At 42.9% G+C, this 27,235-nt stretch overlaps 1 protein-coding gene across 15 annotated transcripts in view; it reads left to right on the top strand.

Moving 5' to 3' along the window:
* The window catches only part of LOC135914247 (uncharacterized), a 623,773-nt gene that overhangs the window by 35,498 nt on the left and 561,040 nt on the right, over positions 1 to 27,235 (top strand). Inside the window, exon 1 of one of the 15 annotated variants that reach the window (XM_070539898.1) lies at positions 13,798 to 13,911. The exons of the other annotated variants lie outside the window; for them this stretch is intronic. Coding sequence (XP_070395999.1) covers positions 13,800 to 13,911 — 112 coding nt within the window. The 5' untranslated portion in view covers positions 13,798 to 13,799. Of the gene's footprint in view, positions 1 to 13,797; positions 13,912 to 27,235 lie in introns of those variants that run through there. 15 annotated transcript variants of the gene reach the window in all.

A 27,235-nucleotide genomic window follows, 5' to 3' on the forward strand; every position in this document is an offset into this window, starting at 1 on the left:
TATGCTGTAGAAAATCTCCCTTAGAAGTGTTCGGGCTCAGGTAACCCGGACGTCCTTTATTACGTGGGCCCACAGACCCACGCGAGACGACCAAGGAACGCGTCAGAAGGGTCTGGCTCTTGCGGCAATAAGATTTATACTCTTCGCAAATGTTACGATAACTGAAGAACGCAAAGAACGTACAGTTGGACATTACTGCTTTCTCATTCACAACTCATGAGAAAGGCATTGGTGTCCTCGGATTTTTTCTGCCCCTCCTGCGGTCTCATTTGATGCGTAAATGGTAGAACAATTCAGCAAGAGTATGAAGTTTGGATAGCTTGCTGAAAAAAAATATATTAAAAAAAATCTCAGTGTCCTTCCACTTTGTGAAGAAGGATGAGCTGCAAAGCTGTGCATGTGGGCCCCTTAATGGCGAAGTGTACCTTCGGCGTGGGTCGGCCCGGCATTGCACTACCTGCGGGATCGGCCCACGTATAAGGATTGCTTAACGCTTACCTCACTGCACCATCTTTGGGAACTGATCACGTATGGGGAGTGTTTAACGCCTGCTTCACTTCCGCCAGTGGTCGACCGGGTATTGTACTATCCTCGGGATCGGCCCACTTATGGGGAATGCTTAACGCCTGCGTCACCTCCGCCGTGGGTCGGCCTGGCATTGCATTGCGTTCGAAATTTCTTTCTGCACGCCGACACGATAGTCAGGAAAGCATCTCTTAACAATTTCGTTGTAAAAATAAATAAATAAAAGACAGCACAGCTACCGGAATACTGTGCTGCCTTATCTTTCTGTAGTCCAGTTGCAGCACCGTTTCTTCAAGAAAGTTTAGTACAATGAGCGTGTCTAGGTTCACGGAAGGTTGGTAGATAACTCACGGTCTAGTCGCATGGATGATTAGGTTTTGGAATGGAGTGCTCAAACTGAGCCTTGAACTAATAGCGACACGCTGGAGCGATGGTGCCTGAACGCAAAACTAACGAGATTTGATAGGTGGTTAGTGTCTTTGGCATACATTTACGCACTAACTCCTTTTAAGAGTAACTCTAACAGGTTGTAGGCCTCTGCCAACCCTTCTGTGGCTTTTCGCTTACACCCTGCAGCATCGTGGTACTTTGTAGAACATATGCTTTCTCTATAAAGTAACTTTAACCCTGGCTTTGAAGGTTGCACCTATTGCGCGCCTATTCTCGAGCGTCGTGGTATTGAAAAGCTGGCGTAAAGCGGGGACTCAAGCAGAACAATTATTGCAACATAAACATTGTTCTACTTTTGTTCTACCTGTATAATCTCGTGCACCTGCGCAACTCTGCACCTGTGTACAGTATACTGTGTACATGTGTAAAGTATGCTGTATACACAATTTGCGTCAGTGTTTGCACGCCTGCTTTCCACCACCATGAATCCTCCCCAACTTGCTACAATTTCGGTCGTTTCGAATTTCTTGTTATCGTCATTTTTGATACAGATTTTCTTTCCTTCGCAGCCAACAATATCGCCACTGCTTGGTAGGTAATATGCAATGTGTGCCATATACTATAAGCGCAAAGACACAGCAACCGGCACAAAATGTTTTGCGGTTAGGCACCGTCACCGGAGTACGTGGCGGCAGGTTAATTCAATAACGCAAATTTGTGGCGCGGCTTTCCAGGTCATAACGTTGCGCCCGACATGCAAATGTTTGCACTGCGAACGGCAGCGGCGCCACGTTGCGGATTTGCCGCGAGCGCAGGCCGTCGTCTTCCAGGCTTACGCTGTTATTGCTCACCCAGATTATCTCGCTGCCGGAGAGATAGAAAAAGTGAACAAATTGATGTCGTCGTACAAAGGTAAACAAAACAACGTGGAGCGAGGTTTCTTTGATGATATCTCTGGCGTGATCGAAACAGTTGCTCAGGAAAGGAGATATTTTAGCGTACTAAATCATCATGTCGTAACAATAGAGCCACAAGCGGTGAACAGGGTAGTGCCAGCTTACGAAAAGCCTGTGATCTTTCAAGATACTATGCAAGGTGGACTGGGGTGTACACACAGCGGCCATCGAACGTACATGGAAGTAACTGTTGATCGCACTGACCAAATTTTACTGTAAAAAACAAGAAAAAAGAAAAAAAAAAGCCGGTTCCGAGTCATTGCGGGTTCTTTGGTATGATGACTGAAAAACCAGCAAGGGCTCCAGAACCTTTGTTCTTTTACGTCTTGACTTCGTCAGTGACGCAAAATTCCTCTGTTCGGACAACGGAGATGGACTTTTGTCAAACTTTTGATTTAATACTTTAGAAACCGCCACAAATAACAGACTATACTTCAATTTTGGCATGGATTGATATACTAATGAGGTTTAACGCCCGAAAGCAATATAGAAGCTACGAGAAATGATGCAGTGGTGTGCTCCGAAATAATTTGGATAGCGTGAGCTCATCTCACATAGAGATAACTCAAAAGAGGTGAGCGTGGGACCCTCAGAATGCATTCACCATGGCTGGATAACGAATGTGTAACCCTGTGCGTGGGATACTTGCCTAAGCAAGACCTTCCATATGCTTGTTAGCACTTGTCCTGGTCGTCGTTACTCATACATATTGCGTGCGTGTGTACAGTATGTGAGCTAGTTATTTCCTGCATAAACGATTTCATCTGGGGTAGTATGCTAATGCGTATGGCCAGGCACGCATCTATAGCACCCAATAAAGAATGCTCCTCTCCATCTATAAGTGCTCGATATAGCAGAGTGCCATTTCCACTGAGAAAACGGGGCAGGTATCACGTCAAACTGCCACTGCACATACGCACACATGCACGCGTGAATGTGCAGAAAGAAATCAAAACAGCTTTACAAAACAGCGTTATGACACACAAATTTCGTAAGCAACACATAACAGTCCATGCAGGCGAAGCAGGTGCGTATCATGGCTTCCAGTACACACCAACAACAAGCATTCACGCAAGGATTTGGGGGAGGGGGCCTAGAAGCTTGATATGTTCTATCGTACTTTTCAATCAGTCCTGTGGGATGCCGGCTTATCGGTTGTAATTACGAATGTAAGGCCGAAGTCTGTCTGTTATCCGAGAAAGATGCTTCCCAGCTCACCGTGATATGCTTATTATAAGGCCGTGCTTTCCTTGAAGAGAGAAACTAATTGGAAGTGCATGCAACGGCACACTAAAGGCAACTAGATGCGTCTTGCAGAGCTTTCAGCCCCCCCCCCCCCCGCATTAGTGTTCCAGTACAAACATTACTACAGAAACTTCTGTCCCTGCAATTTTCAGCTACCTTAAGAATGATGGCTAGTATATGGATTTGTTTCATCTTCTTGCTTGTAGCTGCCGACGTTCTCATTCTGTTATTGTTTACACTTTGTCTTTCTAAATTTTCAAGCAGTCATCGTTTTATAAACGCCGTAAGCCAATATGCCTCTGCACACCTGCGTAATCGCTGCGAAATCTTGTTGTTATAAAGTAATATTTTGTGGAAGATAGTTTCCTAAATTGGAAAGCCGTTTCCAGCCAGACCAAAGAAGCTCAGGCGAATCCATGTACTCCGCATCCGTCCCACGCTGACGTAAACCCCACACTTGCAGCCGCCACAGACACTAGCGCCAGAGTTCCCCTCTATCTACTTTCGTAAGGAAAGATCTGCATGCACGTATGGTGGTAATGCACCGGTTGTGGTATTTTGAGGCTGAATATGGGGTCCCGTGACCTTTTCCTTGCTCACAACTGTGATTCCAAAAATGCGGAACGCGGAAGCGCTTGTGTGCATTGTGCTTTCGGTCCGCAATAAATAAAGAAAAAAGGAAACGAGAAACCTAGAGAAGGAACGCACCAAAATTTCAAATTTAATTACAGCCTCCCTACGCGGCGGCGTTTCTCAAAGCTCTGGTACTGCCTCGAGAGGTTAAACTTGAGCATTCGGGTTCTTCACTGCGCGCGGATTTAGAAACTCGCTTTCTTGCAAGAATTGCAGGCTTTTGAATTGACCGGGGGGCTGTACTATAAGAGTGTCGCTAGTTCTTGCTAGGCTAGGTCGCTCATAGTTGCTACGGTCTCAAGGGACGAGAAACGATGCGAAGAGTAACTGGCAAACTGCAGAACTAACACCAGTGACCACGACGTATACATAAGGTTTACGACACGAGAGCTGGTTTAGGAAACTTATTGTAAAAGAACGGAGAATACGCGTAGCGTTCCTTATTTCTTCGTCCTCGTCTGTGTTAGCGCTGCTGCTTGTAACCCACCTAACCTAAGTCAGCTAACCCAAGTTTTCCTAAGATGATAAGAATGAAAGAAGCGCCCCTTTTTGGAAGGGAGGTGTCAGCAACGAAATCAGACAACAGACGCGAAATTGTCAGAATGCCACCTCATTCTACATATTAAGAATAGGGGCGGAATTCACTAAACGAACGTACGAACACATTTTAGCGTAAAAAAAAAAACAATCTGAAGAAAGAAAGCATATTCACAAAGCTAAAACTGTTCGCAAGGTAAACAAGCTTGCGATGCCCGCCGCTGCAAAGACGAGCGCTGTAGTCGAAAAAAGTGTTTGTCTAATGGTAGCACATGTGCGACATTCAGTACTCGCGCCAGCAGTAAGCGTACGTCGATTCACAAAACCTAAACCACCGCCGCAGCTGCCGACGCAATAAGAAACTTCTACGATAGGGGGGGGGGGGGGATAAACCGATTGAAAAGAAAGTCAAGTAAAGCAACCGAGAACAAAAACGCTTACGAAACAGTGAAAGAGCAGCAACCAAAAATACGCTTATAACACAATTAGACACAATTAGACACAGAAACGTTCAGAGATGTCTAAATGTTGGACGATCAAAGGGACGCATTAAGGAGAAAGTAGTTGCGAAGGTTAGAGCAGCTAATGCTTCCTGAGTTTATATTTTCATCAATTAATTTGTTAATTAAAGATGGAAGTTGAAATGCTACCATTTGGTGCCCATAGTTTGTTCTTACTTTTGGTAATACCCAGTGTGGTTTATGCCGGTGTGGATATGTGCAATGAAATAATTCAATCGGGGCTAACTCAGATATATTACTTATGCATCTTATTTGTTCTAGTTTGTAGGTGCGTAGTAGTCTATAAGCATAGAGGCTGAAAACGTTAATGATCTTGTTCTTGAAGAATAAGTTTTTTGTTGAGTGTCTACTTGGCAGGTTATGAACTAATCTGAGTTTAGATGTGAGCGAAATAATACATGATATAGAGAGAGTTTTACCTTTTGTGGGAGATAATTTTTGGAACGCGTTATAAATCCTATGGCTCTAGATGCCTTTAATGCTTCATTGTCTATGTGGTCGTCCCACAGCATGTTTTCGGTGAATGTTACGCCAAGTGATATGAATGATCTGACTAACTCAGTCTGGTCTCTGTTATAAAAAAAACTCACCGAAATCACCGCATTTTTTTATTTTTGGGACGAGAAAGTACTGCCTTTGACTTTACAGTGTTAACAGACAAGATTTTTATCGGGCCATATATGTATATTTTGCAGGAGCACATTTGCATTTGTCCTTAGCTTACTACTGCTATCGTCAGATAAAAACAAACTAGTATCATCGGCGTAGATTACGAAACGAACATTAGTATCCACACTGATGATATCATTAATTTACAGGTTAAAAAGCAATGGTCCTAAGATACTCCCTTGGGGTACCCCGCACGAAACTGTTCGTAAAGTTGACTTATATTCGTTTATCTGGACATACTGTCTTCTATGCGATAGGTAAGATTTAATTAAGAGTAATGCTGCGCCTCTATTTCCATACCATTCAAGCTTCTGAAACAAGAGGCTATGATTTATGCAATCAAAGGCTTTGTTGTAATCTTAGAAAATTCCCAAGACGAGGTTCCTATGTTCAAAGTTCCTTAGTATATATTCCTTCTGGTGTAAAAGAGCAAGTTCCGTCGATCGGTTTTTTCTGAAGCCATACTGGTTGTCAGAAAGTATACTGTGTTTATTTAAAAAACTTTCAACTCGCTTAAGAATGAGCTTCTCGAACACTTTTGAGAAGATGGGCACAATACTGATTGGTCTATAGTTATCAAAGTCATTCTTGCTACCTTTTTTAAATATGACTGCTACTCTAGCAATCTGAATTCTCGGCGGAAAAGTGGCGGTTTCTAAGCATAAGTTGTATATGTGCTCCAATGGTTCAGCAATGATGTCAATGACGTGCTTAACTGGACGTATCTGTATATTTTCCGCATCATACGATGTACTGTTCTTTAGGTCTCTGAACGTAGACAAAATTTCACTTGTAGAGACAGGTTCCAGAAACAAATACGAGTGACATCTATCAATAGTTATGTGAGTTGTGTCTGCTGAGGACTTCAGTGCGGCCGTAAAAAAGTTAAATTTTTCTGCGAGAGAATTACCTGAGTATTCTATGCCATCGCTTGTAATTTTATCTGGAGTTGTAACCTGCGAGATGCCAGAGCCGAGTGACCGGATTTTACGCCAGATCTTATCAGGACGATTTATTGCAGCTGCAAAGTAGTTTTAGTAATGTCTGAGCTTTGTCTGTCGTATGTTCTCTCACTCTCTCTCCGCTTCGTTTAATCCTTTACTAGCATAGAATCCCCGTGGTTAAAAGCTACCAATGATCTACTTTTACACAATCATCCTCACTATACCTATAGCAACCCACATAACCCCTACTTCCCAAACATGCATCGATCAATTTTTAACAAATATTAATTCTCCACTCATTCACTCAGGAGTTACATGCTGTGATATAAGCGATCATATGGGCATATATTTATTTTGCCAGAAGGAGGTCCCGAAACGTTTAATGGCAGAAAGGTGGAGAGGTCGGACTGAGTGAAGTGCGGAATGAAGCGGAAAAGATTATTCGACTATAGAGAAGGAATGCCCGGTGGTAGTATGGCCAGCGAAAATATTCCACATATATCTCTGGTCACCATTTTGTTGTAAAGGCGGACCACTAATTCTTAGAATACCTCACGAAAGCCAAGTTCACAAACAGCAGGCTGATGCGCTGGAGTTTAAGCCTGCAGAAGTATATAGCTTCCAGGTTGAATATATAAACGGCAGAGATAACGTGGGAGTCGATTCCCTAAGCCACCTAATATGGAGGCAGTAATGTGAAGTATTTTGCTTCGACACGTTTGTAACGGGTGCAGACAGTGAAGGCTCGTTAGACTAGAGGTGATATGAATTATATTATGTGATGTGCTAAGCGTGTACATGTACATACTACAGGCGGGATTATCCGGGCTGACCTGGCCACCAATTGCGCTCCAACTGAGCGTCTCTTTCTGGGCCAAATATGTCACCAGGCGCCCATTAGCCCTGTCTGCCGCACAAATGTGAGAAGAATGCGTGACACTTCTACTGCCATTCTTTTGACGGCGGCGCGGTGAACCGGTGAGCGCGCTTGCGCTTGTGGGTGCTGTAGCAGACGCCCGGAAGAAGAAGCTGTCGAAAAGGGGGCGTGCAGTGATTTGCCGTGAGAATATAGCCTCAACTACAGATGCATGATGTGCGACCATGCTGTCACTTCACCGCGCTTTTTTCATTCCTTGTCGTTTAATCCGAGCTTTGCTTCCTTCCCGCTCTCATACGACGCCGTAAGTTAAATGCGCTGCCGCTTCGGTTGCACCCTTAGCGTAAAATCGTTTTGGCTAAGAAATTGCGTACGATCGGCGCGGCTTAGCGAGTTCGGTCCCACAGTTGTATTCAGAAAGCTCTTCTGTTATTAGAACATTTTACCATTCGTCGTCGGTTGGCTGGAATTTGTTCTTATACGAGCAATTCTAACGTTAGTGCTTTTTTATGAATACACGCTCTGAAGCTGAGTGCCTTTAACCTTTCTTGTCGTTACTCCAGGTCATTTTGCATCCTTTTAAACCATAACTGTTCCGAAAAGGCTTGTGGCGTGGTCCGTAATTTTGTAAATTGGGGTGCACTTGGTTAACTATCACATTGGTGGTCTCAAAGCTGGTACGCCCAATTACACATTCATTGTACAATGCATTAAATGATTATGAGGTCGAGGCTAGATTTGTCTAGAACAATATTAAAAGATCGCAAAAACAAAAAACAAACTGACAAGTGCTTGTGCTTCATGCGCATTGTCTTGCCTGTGTTATATAGCGCTTCTGTCGCGCGAGCGAGCGCGCGCGCGAGAGAGAGAGAGAGAGAGAGAGAGAGAGAGAGAGAAAGAGAAAGCAAGGAGTGGAAAGGCAGGGAGGTCAATCAGACGAGCGTCCGGTTTGCTGCCCTACACTGGGCGCGAGGGAAAAGGAGAATAGAAAGAGGGGGAGTGTGAGCAATGAGTGCACGTGCGAGGATGCACAGGGGCACTATAAGCGGCACCTTGGACCATTGCACCTCAATAGTGTACTATTACACGAATCACCTTTTGTGCAAGTGACGGATGTGGCCATGGTCCGAGTATCTTTGACAGAGAGAACAGTTTCGAGTCTAGTAGGTTTAAAGTTGTCCTGAGAGAGAGAGGCGTTGTGCGTCGTAGCGAGGACAGGTACACAATAGGTGTTCGATGGTTTCCTCGCACCTAAAGGAGTCGCACATCGAGGTCTCGGCCATTCCCATACGATTGGAGTGAGCGTTCGTGAACGCCACTTTCAGCCACAAGCGGCACAGCAAGGTTGTTTCGCCACGGGAAAGGCTAGATGAAAAATTCATCAAAACTGAGAGCTGGGCGAATTGGCGTGATTCCATTTTAACTTTCTTTCGTGCACATTTGAGAGGGTGTCTGATATATCCTTTCCTGTAGTTTTATACTTATTCTGTTTCCCTGCAAATAAACTATTGCGAGTAGCGCCAGTGTTTGTCGTTTCTCTCCGGCTCGTCTACGAATTTGTTGCGCATTTTTTTGTTACGATGCTAGATGGAAGCTGTAGCCGTAGCGCTCTTTTAATTTGATGTAACGCAAACCAACTTGCCCAACAAGACGCCTTGCTAAATTTGTCTGCACGATGTTGCCAGTCATCTGCCCGTGCCTTCGTTCCATTCAGTGTTTTTTGCTGAAGTAAAATTCATTGTTAGCGACGCATTCGGCACCACAATACCGGGATACGTCGAGAACCTGTACACACACAATCTAGTAAATAAATAAAAGGTAACAATTGGTTGCAGCACACATAGCATGGACTTGCAGTCAATTAAAGGTATAATTGAATTGTGAGATTTGCCGTAATGAAATGGCACATTGTTTATGAGATCTCCTTTTCTCTCTCTTTGTTTTTAAACTCGGCCAAATCCGAGTGCGCGACTATTTTTGCACTTCGCTCCCTGCAAAATGCGGCTGAAGAGGCCGGGGAATCAAACCTGTGACCTCGTGTTCAGGAGCCTATTGCCACAGCCATCTCAGCCACCACTTCAGGCAGAAAAGCAATAAGGAAGGAGTAATTATTCTTACTTAGAACTCCAAGCTTTTGGATGAAAAGCTAAAGAAGAACTGAGTAATACCAGGAAAAAGAAAGCCTAAGCGGCGTTTTCAACTTCATAGAGACGGTCGCACATACTGCGCGCAGCAGTCGAGGCATAGTTTTATTGACTGTAGAGCAAAGCACATAGATGGCGCTGAATGCGCAAACAGGCTGGGGACAGTTTGCTTCGCGTTCTGGCGGAGGTGATTCGTTATACGTCCGGATTCTCGAAGAGTGCGCGCAAGCCAAGAGCACGAAGCGATTAGGTCCACCCTTGAGACTCGGCGGAGACGGTGATAAGGCGTGTGTACGTGTATATGTGCGTGCTCTACAGGGCAATGTGTTGAAGAGGGAGGCGGGCCGAGCGATCTTCCAATCTCCTGGCAAACCAAACAGGCCGAATACCCGCCCTGGGTAAACACCGCGATGAACTGGATCGTTCCGGTGCGCGTCTGCTCTTCCCATTCTTTCATCTTTGCGCGTGCTGTACTTGGTCTCGCACGGCTTATTGGAGATAGCAATGATTGTATTCGTGTCGTAGCGGCCTAGCTCGAACGCTGGCCGAGGCTTCGGACACCTTTCCCTTGATTAAGTATGCGCATCACTCACGCAAAAATTTGAATATTCCAGAGATGCAAAATTGCCTTCACTGAGTGGGAGAGTGGGTGAGTGGGTGGGGGTTGAGTAGGTGAGTGAGTGGGTGAGTGAGTGAGTGAGTGAGTGAGTGAGTGAGTGAGTGAGTGAGTGAGTGAGTGAGTGAGTGAATTTGTGAGTGAGTGAGTGAGTGAGCGAGCGAGCCCCATAATGGTTTTGCACTTCATTTTACTTTTCATGGTGAGAGTAATTATAAAACTGCCAAAAAAAGACCGTAAGATGGACTTTCGTAAAAGAAACCTTTATTTTAGGGAGAGAGAGAGAAAAGAAGTCCGCATGAGAAGGAAAGAAGTGCTTAAACAATAATAAATTCTAAAACACCTAATTAACTCAGAAACGCTAAACTTTCGCTACGAAGCACCACTAACATGGCGTCTGCTTTTGTCGAATGGGAGCTTGGTGCCACGCATACTTCTCCTAGGACGCTAGGAAACATTGTGATTGCCGGCCACACAGCGCTTTCAAGCGCTTTCTTAAGGAATATATTGCAAAGACCGTATATAATTGACGCTCTTGAAGATTTACCCCAGAATTATTCATAAGGTGTCCCATATTCTCTCGAAATGTCAACTTTGTGGCACCTTGTGCTTGCTTAGTAGAATGGCCAAACTTTCTAGGTGTTCCGTAAAACACGTTTCTGACGTTTGGGAATGCTTATAAGGTAATTTTATAGAAAGGCTGTAATTCCCCGACACAGTTTTACATTGCTCGAGCATGACCTTCGACATGTCACCTATTTTTGCCTTCTCTAAGCAAGGTGCCTTTTCTAGTTTTTATTTCACCGAGGAGACCAGGGATACATCCTACCTTTCTTTATAGTACATGAATATAGAGAGAAACTGAGTGATCATTACTCATTTACATAGCCCATACTTCAGACTTGAAGTATTTTCAGACTTGAACCTTCAACCTTCAAACCTTCAGACTTGAAACTTTCGGTTCACTCTAGAGCATGACCCCAGTTTTCTTCAAATATGAAATTGTTGTCGATTTTGGCTATTTAAGGGCAACGGGGAACCTTGTAAGCGTTTTATACAACGCCTGTAAGCAGGCGGAAGAGGAGGATCGTAAAATTTTCTATTTAGCACCTAATTCACCTACACACCCCAAATTGGACTGGAGGTTACTTTTAACATGCCCCTCTGTTTCTCTCGACATAAATGTATTGAACACTATAGTTCTTTGAAAACCTCATGAAAATGTACATACATATACGCGTATAGTGTTGCCAAATGATTTTAGTCGCACTAATAGCCTCACCGTGAAACCCGCGCAAAAGAAAAAAAAGAACAGTATCACCTGCAAGCGCGAAAGATGAGGAGAGATGTGAATGCTGCGTGTTCTATCTCCTAATCAGTGATAATTAGCGGTAATTAATGACCTCGCAATGTGTCGCGCGCGGGAGCTTTCTGACTGTGCAGCCTCGTGGGGCGAAGAACCACACACGGGGCCACGCCTGGCCCTTGCGCGTCGCCGGTGAATCTGGAGCTTCGATTTTCCTGCCTTCCCAGCGCTTCGTCTGCAGAATTCGCTCGGGGTTCGGGCGACCCGTGAATAAACCAGAGTCCGTGCGAGCTAACTCCAGTCGTTTCGTACCGTCCATTGTTATTTCTTGCTTTCTCAATTTTTTTTTCTGTTACTGTCATTCTTTATCGCTCGCCTTGCGGCCACTAATACGCTTAAACAGAAACAGGTATCAAACAGGTATCCGCGCCTGAGCTCACGTAGTTCGAACTTTGTCACTCGTTAGGTTGATAAGGAAAGATGGCAGTTCTTCTATGCGCCGGCGTTCAGAAACTATTGTCTTGTTTCCGTTCATAGCAGATTTGTACACGTCTCAGAAAAAAGTAAGTTATTGAAATTACAATTACATATTTCGAAAATGTATTTGATTACAGCCATCGATCCGTACGCACACTATTTGAATTTGTCGGCCAACATTTGGCAGACACCTGCCCGCACCCTTCACTCGTTCGCAGTGTAAAATTAAACTACATGAGCGCAACGGACGCTAGCAAATGTTGATGTTCATTGAAAACTTGACCAAGTCTGTTATGTAATATAAAATAAAGCTGCATATAGTTCAGCCTTTCTAACACCATTCCTGTGTTGACTCTCCTGCGTGCCTTTTTGTGTGTGTGTTTCCAATTTCTCCCCTCTCCCACTGTTTTCATGGGTGTGCATTTTTTTAAAGATCTGGGTCCTCTTACCCCTTCCCCAGTGCAGGGTAGCAAACTGGATATCTATCTCCCGGTTAACTTCCCTGCCTTTCTCACCTCTACAATATATATATATGTATATATATATATATATATATATATAAAATCGTAAATATAGGTATATATATGTCATGAACAGACTGAAAGATATGCGTTTAACGGCTAAGATGTCTGTCGATGTCATTGACTGGCAAGGACTACGCTAATAGACGAACAATTGATCAACATCTCTTACTGGCTACGAAGGCCGCTTAGAAGTGATTCTAGGAGAGAGAGAGAAAAAAAAGGAAAAATAGAAATTAATTTAGAAGAAAGGGGGTCTCAGGGTTCGGACTTTCAACGCAGGTGTGGAAATCTGCAAGCCTGCCATGTTCAAGTGATCGCGGCGTAGCTCCAGTACGCTGGTTGTGCGAAGGTGGTACTCTATATGTAGCTGTGTTCGGCCGTTTAGTCATGGTAGTTCCCGCCAAATTTAAGTGCCCAAAGCGGAGTTGCCGGTTACAGCTTGTTTTGTGAAAGAAATGTAACTAGCTACATGTAATCACTTAGTGAAAAAATAATTTAATTACAATGAGTGCTATCGAGCTAACGAATTATTTGGTAAGTTACAAAATTACAAAAATATTATTCATTACAAGTAACTAAACATACGAAATTCGTTACGTACAAGTTTAGTTCACAGGGACACGCTGCATTTTTTACACGACATTGTTTTCTCTCTGTTTCTCTCTCTCTCTCTCGTGTAGTTCAGCTGGTTTAAAGGACGCACACTATGAAATAAGTACAAAAAGAAAACTTCTGTTCTGAGCTTCATTCATTCTTTAACATCATTCATCTTGAGTGACTTCACGCTAGAGGCGGAAAGAAACGATGGAAAAAGAAAAGAGGGGACAAGAGTATGGTGATTAACTTGTCTTTTTTATTGTACAAATAGAAATGTCCTTAATCTAGCTATTTACAAGTCAAAATACCATCCTTTCGGTTGTGAAAGTATAGGGCCATAGGGTCGACAGCCGAAGATGGTGGAACACCAGAGCATAAGGGGTTCACTTCAAAGATTCACTCCAATGAATCTACATGTCACACTTTTTCTACGCCTAGCAGCGCTCACTTCAACTGGGCGGACAATAGTATTGAGCGACGATGGGTGCTTAAACTTGTCGCCATGGGTTTCCCGAAAATAGAGGTGAGGCGTCGCGCGAACATAGTGCATTTCAAGGGTGATTGCTCGACGTGCAGTTAAACAAAAATCATCTTGAAAGGTTTACTTCACTTTTATAGTTCTGACACAAGAAGGAAGCTTTAGCTTCTTTCAAACTATATTTGTATACAAAGGAGTGCTATGCATTTGACGAATTTATTATCATTTCTTTGAGAACATAAGCAATTATCTCAATACGCGTGACTGACTCGACGGTACATGTTGCCTGACGAATAGTCTCTTATCTCATTTCTTTCACAGTGTGCTTGCTTTTTCGCGATATCTTAATTTTTAATAGGCATGAAGAAATATAGCGGCGGCGACGACGATGTACGTGGCACCGCTGCCTTGCATCTCGTTCATCTTACGGGTACCATTTTCTTGAATTCGATGCATCGCCCGACTCATTGCGGTAAGCTTGATATTCGATATCTTTGCTGCGGGGAAATACGGGCGGCATCGGATATTTTAATGACTCATACCCAACTGCTATCCCAGAGAAAGTACAGCTGACAACCATTGCCGTTTTGCATCTTTCTCAGATTGAAAAAAAAAATCTTGATAACATCCATTTTAAACACGGTGTTGCACGCGCTCTAGTACAAAGTCATTCGTAGTGGGCACGTGCTGTGACGTCTCGTTCTTTTGTGTACTGTCTACCTCGAAACGAGCATTGGCTGGTGGCGTAGTTCACCGTGATGGTTCCTATACAAAATGGTTCACCGTGGTTAGCTGCATTGGGGTTCACCCGCCATGGTGACGACTGGGGCTGTGGCGCTTTCCTGCAGAACGCGAGGTGGTGTGTTTGATTCGTGGCCTCGAAGACTGCATTTAGATATGGGGAAAATGCGAGAACACTCGTGTATCTCGTTGCAGATGCGAGTTAAAGAATCCCAGTTGGTTAAAATTAATCCGCAGCCCTCTACTACGGCACCCAGTTTCTGGACAATAAACACTTCGCTTCATTTTATTAATGTGAGGATCTAAACGCTAGAAATCACTGTGTGCGTTCTGTGCCAGATGAAGTTAGTGCATACAGGCAGATGGCGGATAAGGCCACTGCGACTAAATATTTAACCCCGAGAAGCGTGCTTTGTTACACAAAGCCTAAGCTAACGGGGAAGCTAACACAGACGCGGCCGAAAACACGTCGGCGCGGAAATACCCACGTGCGCAAGCAAAAGACGTGCAGGACCTGTTATGATGTGAGGAGGAAGACGCATTCGGCTGTGAACACTTTTTCTTTGTCTCTGAGAAAGTGAACCTCAGCTATTCTGCGACAGCACTGTATTATGATGATGAGTATGCCGAATGGCATCCGCTTTGGAACGAGGCGGCAATAGTCATAAAGAGAACCGGTTTGAGGTAAGTAAGCTACATGCATATATTAAGGCATAACTTGTTAACAATACTCCTTCTTTTGTCTCTTAACTTATGCTAGTAACCACTCTGGCTCTTCCAAAATTTTTCTTGCTTCTTTCGTTTTCACCAATACTCTAAGCATCTCTTGCTTAACTCACCTGCTGACCAGATAACGACTCTACGCGCATTGAATCACAATGTTTCTCGAAGGTAACCATTACCCACGGTTCTTGCTGAGCAAATGTCGTGGAATTCCGTTAGGATTTACCGAGACGTGTCCGTACTTTTGCTGCAGCAAACAGATGCCACATCCTGTTGCGAATATTTGCTCAGGTACATTTTTGCCCTCAAGCAGCGAGCTCGAGCCTCGAATAACAAGGCACTATTTTTTGCGTTATCGTAGCTATGAATACCCAGCGCAATTAAATTGTTTAAGGAGAATGAGCATATTTGGTACACATATTCAACTCACAGGCAGAAAAGGATAACCATGCTAACATACGGCTTCTTGGTGCACTGTAGCGGGACCCCACTCACACTCAAAATGGAAATGGCGCTGTAGGAAGGTCAATTTTGTTTGTCGCCCACATCGCGTGTATTAAGAAGCTCATTTCCTAATGTATCCGTAATTCGAACGCCGTAAACAACGCGTGTGTAATACCCTATATATAAAATAAATATTGTCGGAAAGAGTTTCGTAACTTACTCGTACATGGAAATGTGTTGTTCCTAGATCACATAGACAACAGCACGTGTGAAATCAGTGTGCTTGAAAAATGAATGGCCTATTTATAAGAACATCGAGCAAAAAATTATACGTCACGAGCTCGACAGCTACACGCTACACGCGAGGCGACTGCCGAGGAGACCTGCGAAGCGGGAAATTGTGCGAAGACATGACCGGGACGGAACACTTAAGATATCGACGGCAGAATAACAACTTACAGGAAATACTCGAGCAGATAAATCACAGTGCAATAAGGCAAAGCCATTTACTTTTAACTGATTATACGGGTCACGTCAAGGAGGTAAGGGGAAACCGGTTGTCCGGAGAAAGGCGCATAAACACGAGACTTTTCTTTCCAAGTTATCGCTCCATTCGCGTAACTGTGTGATGCTTGAGGGGAAAGCGAAGAGTAATGTGTGCGTCGCAGCTGAAAGCTAGCGAGATAGAAGTGTTGAGTTGAGTAGAAATGAAGTTGTAAATGAAGAAATGTGAAATGAAGAAATGAATGGTTGGTCTGGATAAATAAATATTCATTAGGGTGGAAACACGCGGCTAATGAATTCCCTAAAGCTGGGAGGTCTTCCTCCAAGATAAACCATTTGTCAGTGCCTCGTAAGTGTGTGCGTCGCTATTATTTTATCTGGGCCCCCTCAACGCTCTGGCTTCTCGTTTGGTCTTGTCTGTCTTTGTGCTATAGTCGCTGTACCTGAGTTACTTGGATACCAATGTTCATGAACAATTTTCGGCCCTCACAGGGGAAAGGAAAGGCATGCAGAATTGTTTCAAATCCTCGATACGGAGTCGCCGCGTTTATTCCACCCCTGATCCCAACTATCCTTTCCCTTACAGACAAAACGCAGCTTATTCGCAATGTTTCTCTATGTGCTACTATGTGTTTCGTAACGATTTTGTTTCAATTTCACATTACAAGAAAACCCAAGAGGGAAGCAATAGGTCGCCAAGTATAATTTGTAGGCGTCTTTATTGTATGAAAAGGCCTGAAATGAGGTTTACCGCGATGGAACCTGGCGAACGGGTAGCAGCAGCAGCTTGCCTAGCTTGGTAGCAGCCGAGCTAGTCAAGCACAGCAACCACAAGCTCATGCCGATGGCGACGCCACTTAGGCAACAGGACACACTTCTTAGCTACAGGCCTGCTAATTTTATGTCGCGTTTCTTGCTAATAATTATTCTTCGCAAACAACACTATCAGTTGAACGAAGAGCGCTTTGCTGCCAGCTGTGATTAACATCGTGGTAACTACATTTACTTCCCCCTTCCCCCATCCTTCAGAAACCCTCATACCCCCGATTGCGCATTTACCCATAAAATGACTTACGTGAACGTTATTTGGGTTTGTTATAACTTATTCATTCATACTATACCCGTTTACCACATAGCGTGCTACTTGTAACTTTTTGCTCGCCTACGTTAGCATCAAGAAATAGTGCGGTGTTTTTTACCAATTAAGTTGAATTACTTATCATTTAGGCTCAAATACTAGACGAAACAGTTTCTTGCGCTGAAATTGAACCAACTGTGTTACACGGATGTTAATACGCTATATTAGATTGCTTCGCTACTCGCTGTTTTGCGTTGTGGTCTTTCATTTGCGACCCGTCGTGGTGCCTCTTGCGCGGGCTCGCGATCTACTCGCGTGAATGAGTACGACCAGGAAAGTTGATCACAAAATGTGCGGAGTTATATATTTTGATTACCGAACTCCTTGCGCAGCTCTCACAACGTTTCCCGCCATGTATGAAATAGAGTATGGAATATTCCCATGTGACGAAGGGATCTTCCTCCATTCTTACTTTAAATAGTGCTCTCTCTTTCTTGAGCGTTTGTGCTTTCCTTCGATGTACTCGCTTCTGGCTATATTCACGTTCTAAGGAGGGTTACTATCCCTAAAACTAAAAACATAAACACAATCGGAAATGTAAACAGAAACAAAAGCCGACGGATTGTTATGTTTTTGAAGGTTCCATGCTAAATCCCAGACACCGCAACTGCCGCAACCGGGGAGCAGCGATATCATTGTTGTTTTTTCTGACGCTTTCTTACGACCAGCTTTCAGCGTTCTTTATTAAAGCCATTGTTTACGAGACGCATTCTCTTAAACTGAACGACAAGCGCAGTTTGGGATTGTCGCAAAAAAATAAAACAAAAGGAAAAGCGCCAATGGGAACAGAACAAGCATACTTCCAGAAAATAACCGGTAGAGTGAAACAATTGTCTAAGTGAAATGAGGAGCAATGCACTGCCGTTTTACCGCCGCCCACTTTCTCGATTAAATTTTGCAGTCCAGTCGCAGAAAAGTTCGTCGTTTCGATATAAAGGTATTAAATGACAGCGAAGTGGTCACAAACCTTTTGTTGAGCTTGTTAATCTTCTTTTTTCAATTTCAAGTATTTCCAACTTGTGCTGAAGGTTGCTCTACACCGTCGCGCTAGCTTTGGCATCGGCACTTCTCTTCTCAAGTTACTAAAAGATATTGAAAACAAGGTATTTGAGTTTCTGACTACTGCGCTAAAAAGTAAATGCATACAGCTCTAAATATTGAATTTTGAAGAATACTGGCGCAGTGTACTTATTAATACTAATAAAACAAATTCATTAGTTTCTCGAGAGATACATTCAAGCAATACGGCCAACCAAATATTACCCCACCCACGAAATTTTAATAGTTATTTTTGTGCAATAGTGATACTATCGCAGGGAACATCGGTAGGAACTTCAGAAATCACCCTGAAGCTCTGTTGTAGCAAGACATACTTTTTATCGGTAAGCTGTCCTGGCACTCGTTGGCATGATCTGCGCTTGCGTCAATAAAATTCATTAGACATCATTATCATCAACCTTTTCTCTGTCAGAGGGTAACTTCCGGGCTTCTGAGTCACTCACGCTAACAGACGACGCGTTTTTTTGCTTAAAAACTTACGTTTGTGTCCTTTAAGCCAGCCACCTACGCATATAGTCAGAGTAGCATACGAAATGAAATGCTTAATATTGCGTCGTAATGTTTGTGAAATAAGAAAGCATTCAGCGAAAATACAATGGTGTCTATAATGAACGGATAGGGGACATTCAACCATGCAGTTTAAGGCAATACACATGCTGCTCACCATTAATTAATAATATAACTTGTTTATCTCTAATTATGGCCATGGAGACTTAATATGTGGGTGAACCAATAAAGTTTTATTTCATTAAAATCTGATCAGTACGAATCGTTAAGTGATTGGTTTGCTGAATTATCTGCTGTTTAAAACTCGCCCTGGCGTGCCAAACATGCTTCTTTAGAATATATCATATGTGATTTGCTTCCTACAATCAAATATATATTTTGAGATATCAAACTAAGCGTATCAAAAATGATACACTGCGCATTACACTATAAGTATATATTGATGTAAGCATGCATGGCGTTTACTCATTAAAAAAGCACATTCGAATTCTTTATGAAATATGCAGTTCATTTGATCGTGATTATTGATAGAGTTTCATACACCTGTAACTTCCTTTTGAAGTTTACTGGAAAAAGAAAGGAGAATATTTATTAAACGAAAGCAATTAACTATCACTTGTGTTAAATGTTTTTACCATGTACATATTTTTCTTATCCGCTGTAACATTCCATATGCATTGGCCATGTTACTTTTACCTAAAAGTTAACTTTATTTTACTACTGGTTGTGCTGCATTGTCGGAAAAGGGTTTTTGTGGTGTTTTGGGAACGTCTAATACCGAGAAAACGTCCCTGCGCATTGTTAACGCACGCTGTTCTAGATTGATATAGGACGCATACAGAAAGGCAGCAAGGTTAATAATCAACATGCTCAAGCACCTACTTTGTTAGGGAAAGATAGAATGCTACATAGTTCCGGTTAGGTTAGGTTAGGATGTTGCATAGTTCTGGTTAGCTACACTGCACGCAAGGAACGGATCAGGGGATAGCAAGAGAACGAGCGCAAAGGGAAAACCAAGGGAGAAGTGAAGTGTGCGCCCAATCCAGCAAGTAGCAACAATAGCAGGCAGCGTTCTCGTACTTTAATATGCACGCCCGTGGACCTCAGGAACTTCAGCCTCGCAGAGATAGCCTTCTGATCATCTACACTCTCTGTAAAAAGTATACGGGCCACGTTGCCTGTGACAGCCAGGCTGACTACAGGTTGTTTAAGGGAGTTCCTGTGGTATACATGCCATAGGTTTCCACAAAGTTAGTTTATATGATATAGTCTTGCCATGAATTCTGAAACATGGTATAAAAAGAAAGTCGTGTAGTAAATTCCAACCCTTTAAATTGTTAGCTGGGTACAAAGTTGCTCTGTGGGATATTCAAGGGGAACTATCTAGAGCAGATTATTTTAATTAGGCCTTGTACTGTGGTTTTTAACACTTTCCTAGAAGTTTTCATAATCTTTATTTTTTCATACATTATTTTTCAATCGTATAACCCATGATTGAAGCGGAAGAAATATCGTTGCAGTCATGGGTTGCCAATTTTCCTAATGCATTTTCTCTTAAGTAGAATTAAAGAAATAAAAATGGGACTAAGAAGGTACAAAATTATATATTTTATACATGGTAGATGCATAAGACGAGCCGCATGTGACACCGTCTTGGCCATCACATTGAGTTACTTAGATTACATTAGATAGTGCGCTTCATTAGGTTAATATTTAAAACCTAACGCGGGAATACTTAAATACTTCTTGGAGCTTTTTCCGCAGTTAACTAAGCTCTATACTATGTTTAGAAACGTGCCATGTTTGCCCACATTCCTAATGTTCACATCTGACTTCAAAAAATTCACCTGGTGGGTTTGAAATCGTTTGTTCCGTTTTTTTCTGGACGTGACTGCTGTAATGACGCAGTGAACAATCCTGGTTCATGTGCATAGAATTCCCGCACCAGCGGGACGATACCCGGAAACAAGAATGAATGCCCTCCCATGGTCTGCCAAATTCAAGGTTCACATCTCGGCTTGAGCTGAGGGATATATTTAGAAGTCTTATTTTATTAGAGCTAAAACGGAGAAACCGGGGTGCCAACCTCGCGTAGACAACAGAGCTTTCGTGCAAGATATGTCGGTATACGTGCACAGTAGTTGAGCTACCCGCATCTTCAGCATAGTTCCGCAGGAACTGCCTTACCTGCATGCCTCCTAAGTATTCTGCGCAAAAGTTTGCAGAAGAGACCTTAGATCATATCTTTTCACCTAAGCCTAACACATGCGTTCGCCGGCTAGACAAACTCGAGTAAGCTGGTTGTGCACGCTCCTATGCGCATTCACAAAGCCCCGTTCTGGCGTGCGCAAACAGCGTGAATGCAGTGCGACAGCTACCAGCGCAAATGAGAACAAAGGAGTAACAGGTTAGAGCATCGTCACCAGCACCGGCTGCTCGACATCGCTATAATCTTCTCGTGAAACAAGAGGCCTTGCGCGAGCCCCTTTTCTGGGACTTTAGACGCCTAGTCGGGGATCAAGACAGGAGATGGAGCAGGTGTTGTTTATGACTGGGTTTCTCGAAATGATGTGCTCGAAATACGGAAGGTATCCTCCTAAATTGAAAATAAGTATTCGTGTGCTCGGTGAGCTGGTTAACGTGGCTCCGCCACCACTGTGACACGAGAGGATCGAGAATTTAAGTCGACGGTGAATGACATCTTTTCTTGAGAGGCAGGGAATAGTAGAATGGTATGTCTAATCCCAGCATTCATCTGTCAGCTTATTTTATATGGAAAGTTGTTACAGACTCTTCGTTCGCTTAGGTAGTTATAAATATATATAGGGCGGATGTGAAAAGACTGTACTACATTGTAGCGTGTCTTAAAAGAAGAACGTTAAGTACGTTGTCCTACATATATCATTACGGATAATTACAAGCTTATTTGGAGACAGCCCGCGTGTACCATATTCTAAGGAATTTGATACAATAGCTGATATGGCAGGAGACTATAGCAATTGATTTACCGTTAGCTTGTCGTTCCCCTCGTCATAATTATATATGCCTAAACATAGACGTTAATATTGTAAGTTTAAATATATATAGGGCGGATGTGAAAAGACTGTACTACATTGTAGCGTGTCTTAAAAAAAAGAACGTTAAGTACGTTGTCCTACATATATCATTACGGATAATTACAAGCTTATTTGGAGACAGCCCACGTGTACCATATACTAAGGAATTTGATACAATAGCTCATATGGCAGGAGACTATAGCAATGGATTTACTGTTAGCTTGTCGTTCCCCTCGTCATAATTAATTATGCCTACACATAGACGTTAACATTGTAAGTTTAAATAAAAGTGAACCTAATAAAACTAATAACGTATATAGTAACGTATGATATCGTTCGTCGATGTGAGAGTGGGGAATGAAAACTTTTGGTGTGAGACTTGTAATTTCTTTTGTGATGGATTAGAACATTTGTAGCTTAGTGAATGAAACAATGAAATTGTATGTCCTGCACTATTGGGATTATTACTGCGGTATATATTTGTTGAATTGAGTACGCTTGTATGACATACTGGCATCGTTCATAAGTTTAGGGCCATGTTGTGACGAAGGAATCAGCAGTGGCCGCTCAGAGAAAACTTCGAGAATGGAGCCAAAGCTTCTACGTGGGTACAAGCGTTAGTCCTGGCTGGGTCTTCACATGTTCTGGCATTATTTATTTCAGGGTTTTGGGGTATGTGTTATCCAATTGCTCGGAATTTAAACACGGACATGCGTATACCGGATGTTTCAGCGAACACTCAAATGTTTTTAAAGATTGGCTGTGGCACATATCCCAATTCTAGTTCATGAGCTGGTCTACTCGAAGAAGCGGACATTACTTGCACAAACAATTGAGATCCATAGTCGACTAATTAACATCAAACCACTAATTACGTTATGGCCCATTTTGCAATTTACAAATTCTAGCCGTGGAGTTCGCCAGGCGGGTCTATTTGGAACGATTTCTCAGGCTGACACGAGCTTCAAGATATTGATTCAAGAACTTTACGGAGAAATGCATTGGCGTTGCAGCCACTTTCTTACCAAAACGTTGTTTTATGCAATGAAGCACAAAAGTAACTCAAATGCAAATGCATTTCTCCGCAATGTTCGGGAAGCAATATCTCCGAACTGCTGTCATTCTGAGAATTCGTGAACTCCGCGGCTAGAATTTGTAAATTGCAATGTGGTCCACAAGGTAATTATTTAAAAAGCTAATTAGTGATATTTTATTGATTAGTCGATTATGCATTTCAATTTTTTGTACAACTAGTGTCCGCAGCTTTGAGTAGACCACTTCATGAACAATAATTGTGCTATCTGCCACAGGCAATCTTTAGGAATCATTGAACTTGTTCGGTGAAACGCTCTATATCCCTCCATACATGTAATTTTATTGTACTTCTTTAATTGAATCGCATAACGTTATGACTTTCAGTTATTCCGTCTCTGGAAACGTCAGGTTTACAATCAATTGAGTGCTTCAACACGCACATTCCGTGTACACTTCTGGAGTAAAAGTTGTTATATTTTTGAGATGATGAAGCGAAAAATTCGACGTCGTAATGGTTGTCTCCGTGAGCACTTTGGATGCCAAATTCCGATACCAATTGGCGCTCTGAAGGTGGTTTCATGGCAAATGCATGCGAAGGTTGTGGGATCGTTCCCCACCTGCGGCAAGTTGTTTTTCATCCACTTTCATCTCCATAATTTATCGTTTCTTCATTTCATTAATTTAGCACAAGTAATTTCCCCTATCTTGTCCTTGGTATCCTTGTTTGTTGGCTTCTTATAATATGACTAATAAAAATTGGGCCCCTCGGTTAACCCCCCTTTCTTATCGTTTATTACGACCTATGCTATATGAACGCCCTTGAGTCCCGACTAATCCTTCAGTCGAGCGTTTTACCACTGTTACAGTATTTTTCTTTTAGTATCTTTACGCATAAGTTTAACTAAGTGAGTGGAACATCTGTAGACTCGTTCCACATAGCTTTCACTAACTAAGTGTACCACATTTGCCTAAACGTTTCAATAATTTAGGACTTAGCGTGAATGGCAGGTGTGCTACGGGATTGTATTCCCAACAATAATTGGCCTTATTCACGAAGCATTTTGAATTGTAGAGTGGTTCATGCGAGTAAAATCCGGATAATCACTAATAATGGGCATATTTATAGAGAAGGCGGCTCGCTCTATCCACAAGCTGTCATTTTGGAGAGGTGCGTGAAATTGGTCATATATATTTGCTGGGTTCCACGAGCAGTGATAGGCTTCGTGCCACGCAAGAAGCAACAACGGTATGCACTCTGACACAATCGTAATACATGCAGCGTAACATTAAGTTTTTTTAGTAGCTTCTTTCTCATTGGACTAGTAATTGTTCTATACCACACTGCGAATGGCAGCTATCAGCCAAGGAGATGGGTAGGGAGACGTGTCGTGGCCACCGAGTTTCCGTTTGTGGTGCAGCCGAACGCACGAAATGAAATGGCACTGAACGACATTACGATCGGAGCCCTGAACGATTCCTGACTGCCACCGATTTGAATAAAATCTGTTTAATTTGAGAAATCGAAGGAAAATAAGTGCACAGAAAGACGCACGCGCATAGCCGACAAAGACAGGACAGCGCCTGTCCTGTGTCTTTCTCGGCTGTATGTGTGTGTCTTCCTGTGCGCTTGCATTAACTCGATCTGCTATGCACAATGTAGCCCGTCTGCAGGTGCTGTTAAACTGTGATTTCAGAGAAAAAGCTAAATTTAAGGAATCGTGTAAGGCAGAATTTCGATTCAGGGCTTCAAGTGATTTTAAAAAGTTGCTGAAGAATGGTAAAATTAGGGAAAAGCAAAGCAGTAAGTTCACAGCCCCACAACCTCTGCCTCAGAAATGCATGTAGCCTGAAGCGGACGTAGAGCAACGTAGTCTGCAGCGGACAAATTTGATGTGTTGGTTCACAGCTTACGGGAATTCATTACATTGTTTTACGAGGGTTAAAGAAAAAGACCGATTCCCAAATAAATTATATACTTAAGAGAGGAATGTTGTGTAATATATCGGTATTGTTAACGTAAAATGTCTAAAGTGATGCAGTGTACAAGTCTTGATATCTTTTTTTAGTCGCTGAGTAAAACTTGACACCCCGCCTTTATTTTTATTTCGGAATGTTCGTAACCCTTGCAACAAAGTTGATCGCAAAAAAAAAACTTTCTTTCCTCTTATCGATAGTTCAAGCTTTTCTATTTAAATGCAACCAACGTGATCATATTTCGTAGAGTAGATACCGATCGAGCAGGACGATTTCGCCGTTCCCCGCTGTTTAGAAAAAAAGCTATGCGAGGCAAAGCTTGCTCTTCGTGAAAGTTTGTTAGTAGCACGATTATGTGTGCGCGGTTGTGGGTTTGTAGCAGTTAGTTACTCTAATCACGTTGTGCACCATATTAGAATTGAATAAAAGCTTATCGAAGCTTTGCTCACTGTTTTTCTTGAATACAGCATCCCTCTAATGTTCACCGTAAACTCAATTACCATATAAGAATGGAAGAAAATGATATGGTATCGTTGAGCGTAAATACGGGTGGGAAGAAAGGGCCTGATGAGGACAGACGCCTCTGTCAGAGACCGTCTGTCCTGTACACTCCGTTTCTTCCCGCCGGTATTTACGCTCAACGACCGTGCATCATGCATCAACTGGCACAACAGTCTACGCTTCTGAATGGAAGAAACACTTACCGAAGTTTTTTGGCTGTTTTTTTATTCCGAATACTAGCATTTCTGTAATGTTGACCATAAAGGCACTTGCCATATAAGGATTGAAGAAAAGTTTGCCGAAGATTTATGAGCTATTCATCATTGAAAGTTGTTCAAACCAGTGTTTTAATTGGCGAATAATTTATATGAAAAGTAGGGGAGAACAAACAAGAGAGAGAGAGAGACAAAAGGGGAGGTTGGCCAACAAGAGGCACTCTTGTCTATAGGAGAACGCATGAAAACCTTTAGGGGGGTCAGCGCTAATTAAAGTGCCGCAGAAAGGACCAGGTTGAGCGGAAGCACCTCTACCGTGGGTGCATTTGTAATCTTGCAATAAATTTCGTTGCGAGCATTGACCAGAAGGATTCCTCAGTAATTCTCAACAGATTAATCTAGAACGCAGTACGGAAATACGACCGCACTCATCCAACGTCGAGATGAGGTCCCGGGAAGTAAAACAAAAAGCGGCAATCAAGAGTAAGAATATATATGAGAAGAAATAGTCGTATGGCAGCGAAATGAATCAATTCTCAGTGAGAGGCACACGTTCTGGGCAAACACCCGTAGGATAACTTCTTTAGGCTTGTAGTGGAGCTCAGAAAGAGCTGCGCTACAAGTATACAAACCGTTCCTTTTCTATTACCCGTTCCACCTTCCTTTTTGCTCTTTCTTAGCGGTGCTACAAGCCTAAAAAATCATGACGTACGAACTCGCCCAAACTGCCACGCTTTTGACCCATGGGATTACGAGACAAATTATTGCGATGTGCATTTTTTTAGCGCAGTAAGTAACCCGGGGCCGCATTCTCGAACAATCACTTTCGTCGACACTATCACCTCTTCCCCATCGACGCGCACTGATTGGCTGTTTTAGGAAAATCGGGAGAGCTGATGGGCTGGTTGAGCACCACGTCATCCGATTTTGCTCAACCAGTCAATCAGCACGCACCACACAGTGATACTATCGTCGAAGTGGATCGTTTCAGAATACGTCCCAAGCCTAATCAGCTTTACTCAGCATCTTCCTTACTGTCGACGTCTTTTGCTTATTGTTTTTTGGCTATAGATAATGGCCTCGGCTAAAATGATAGTGAAAACGCGACATTTTCGAATAGTTGCGTATTGCTGGAATCACGATGTTTCCAGTAGTAAAATGGCAGTGTGCAGAAGAAACGACGTGGCGTTGTTCGTGCGCAGTATATTTTTAAACTGTGCAGAAACAACATCCGTTGTATGCATATTTTTCCTCTGCAATTATAAATGCACATACATGCCATTATCTAGCCGAACCTTACGTCCGCTCAAGCGTTCGTAACAGGCTTAAATGTTGAGTGAGCTCTGTTCTGTTTCGGTCCTAATTAAACTGAGGGCCAGTTTCCATGCACATTTGGTTTATGCACATCTTTACTCCGCTTACTCGGTTCTCTAAACTTTTATATTTTGCTCTTCCTAAAGAAAATGCTGTTCTTCGAGAAATCGCATTATTATTTTAGAGTACACAATGCCATTTCATTCGCTATATACATTGCTTAGGCCAAGTTCTCGCTCGAAGTGGATAACAAGTCTTTTTTTTTCTGCACAAGAAGTGGGGACTTCGCGACGTTCTTTAGGAACGGTAATACGTAAGGTACAGCAGCCTTTTTTTTTTGGCATAAGCAGGGCGGACTTTCTCTTTTGGTTGACCTCGTTACCCTTTACGCGGTGGCACACCGGCATGTAGTTCTTAGGCTACAGACCATGGTGCTGGTAATTTTGAACCAGGAGGTGTTTTGGATCAGTTTGAAATCTAATTGACTACATTTTCGTTATCTGTGTAGCCTGATTACCGCCCCTACGCTTTTTATGCGATTATACGCCTCAAAGCTACACCCTCGCTATGAGAGAGCACTCAGCG

Source organism: Dermacentor albipictus, chromosome 6 (assembly GCF_038994185.2).
Source record: "Dermacentor albipictus isolate Rhodes 1998 colony chromosome 6, USDA_Dalb.pri_finalv2, whole genome shotgun sequence".
In the NCBI taxonomy this organism is placed as follows: Eukaryota; Metazoa; Arthropoda; class Arachnida; order Ixodida; family Ixodidae; genus Dermacentor; species Dermacentor albipictus.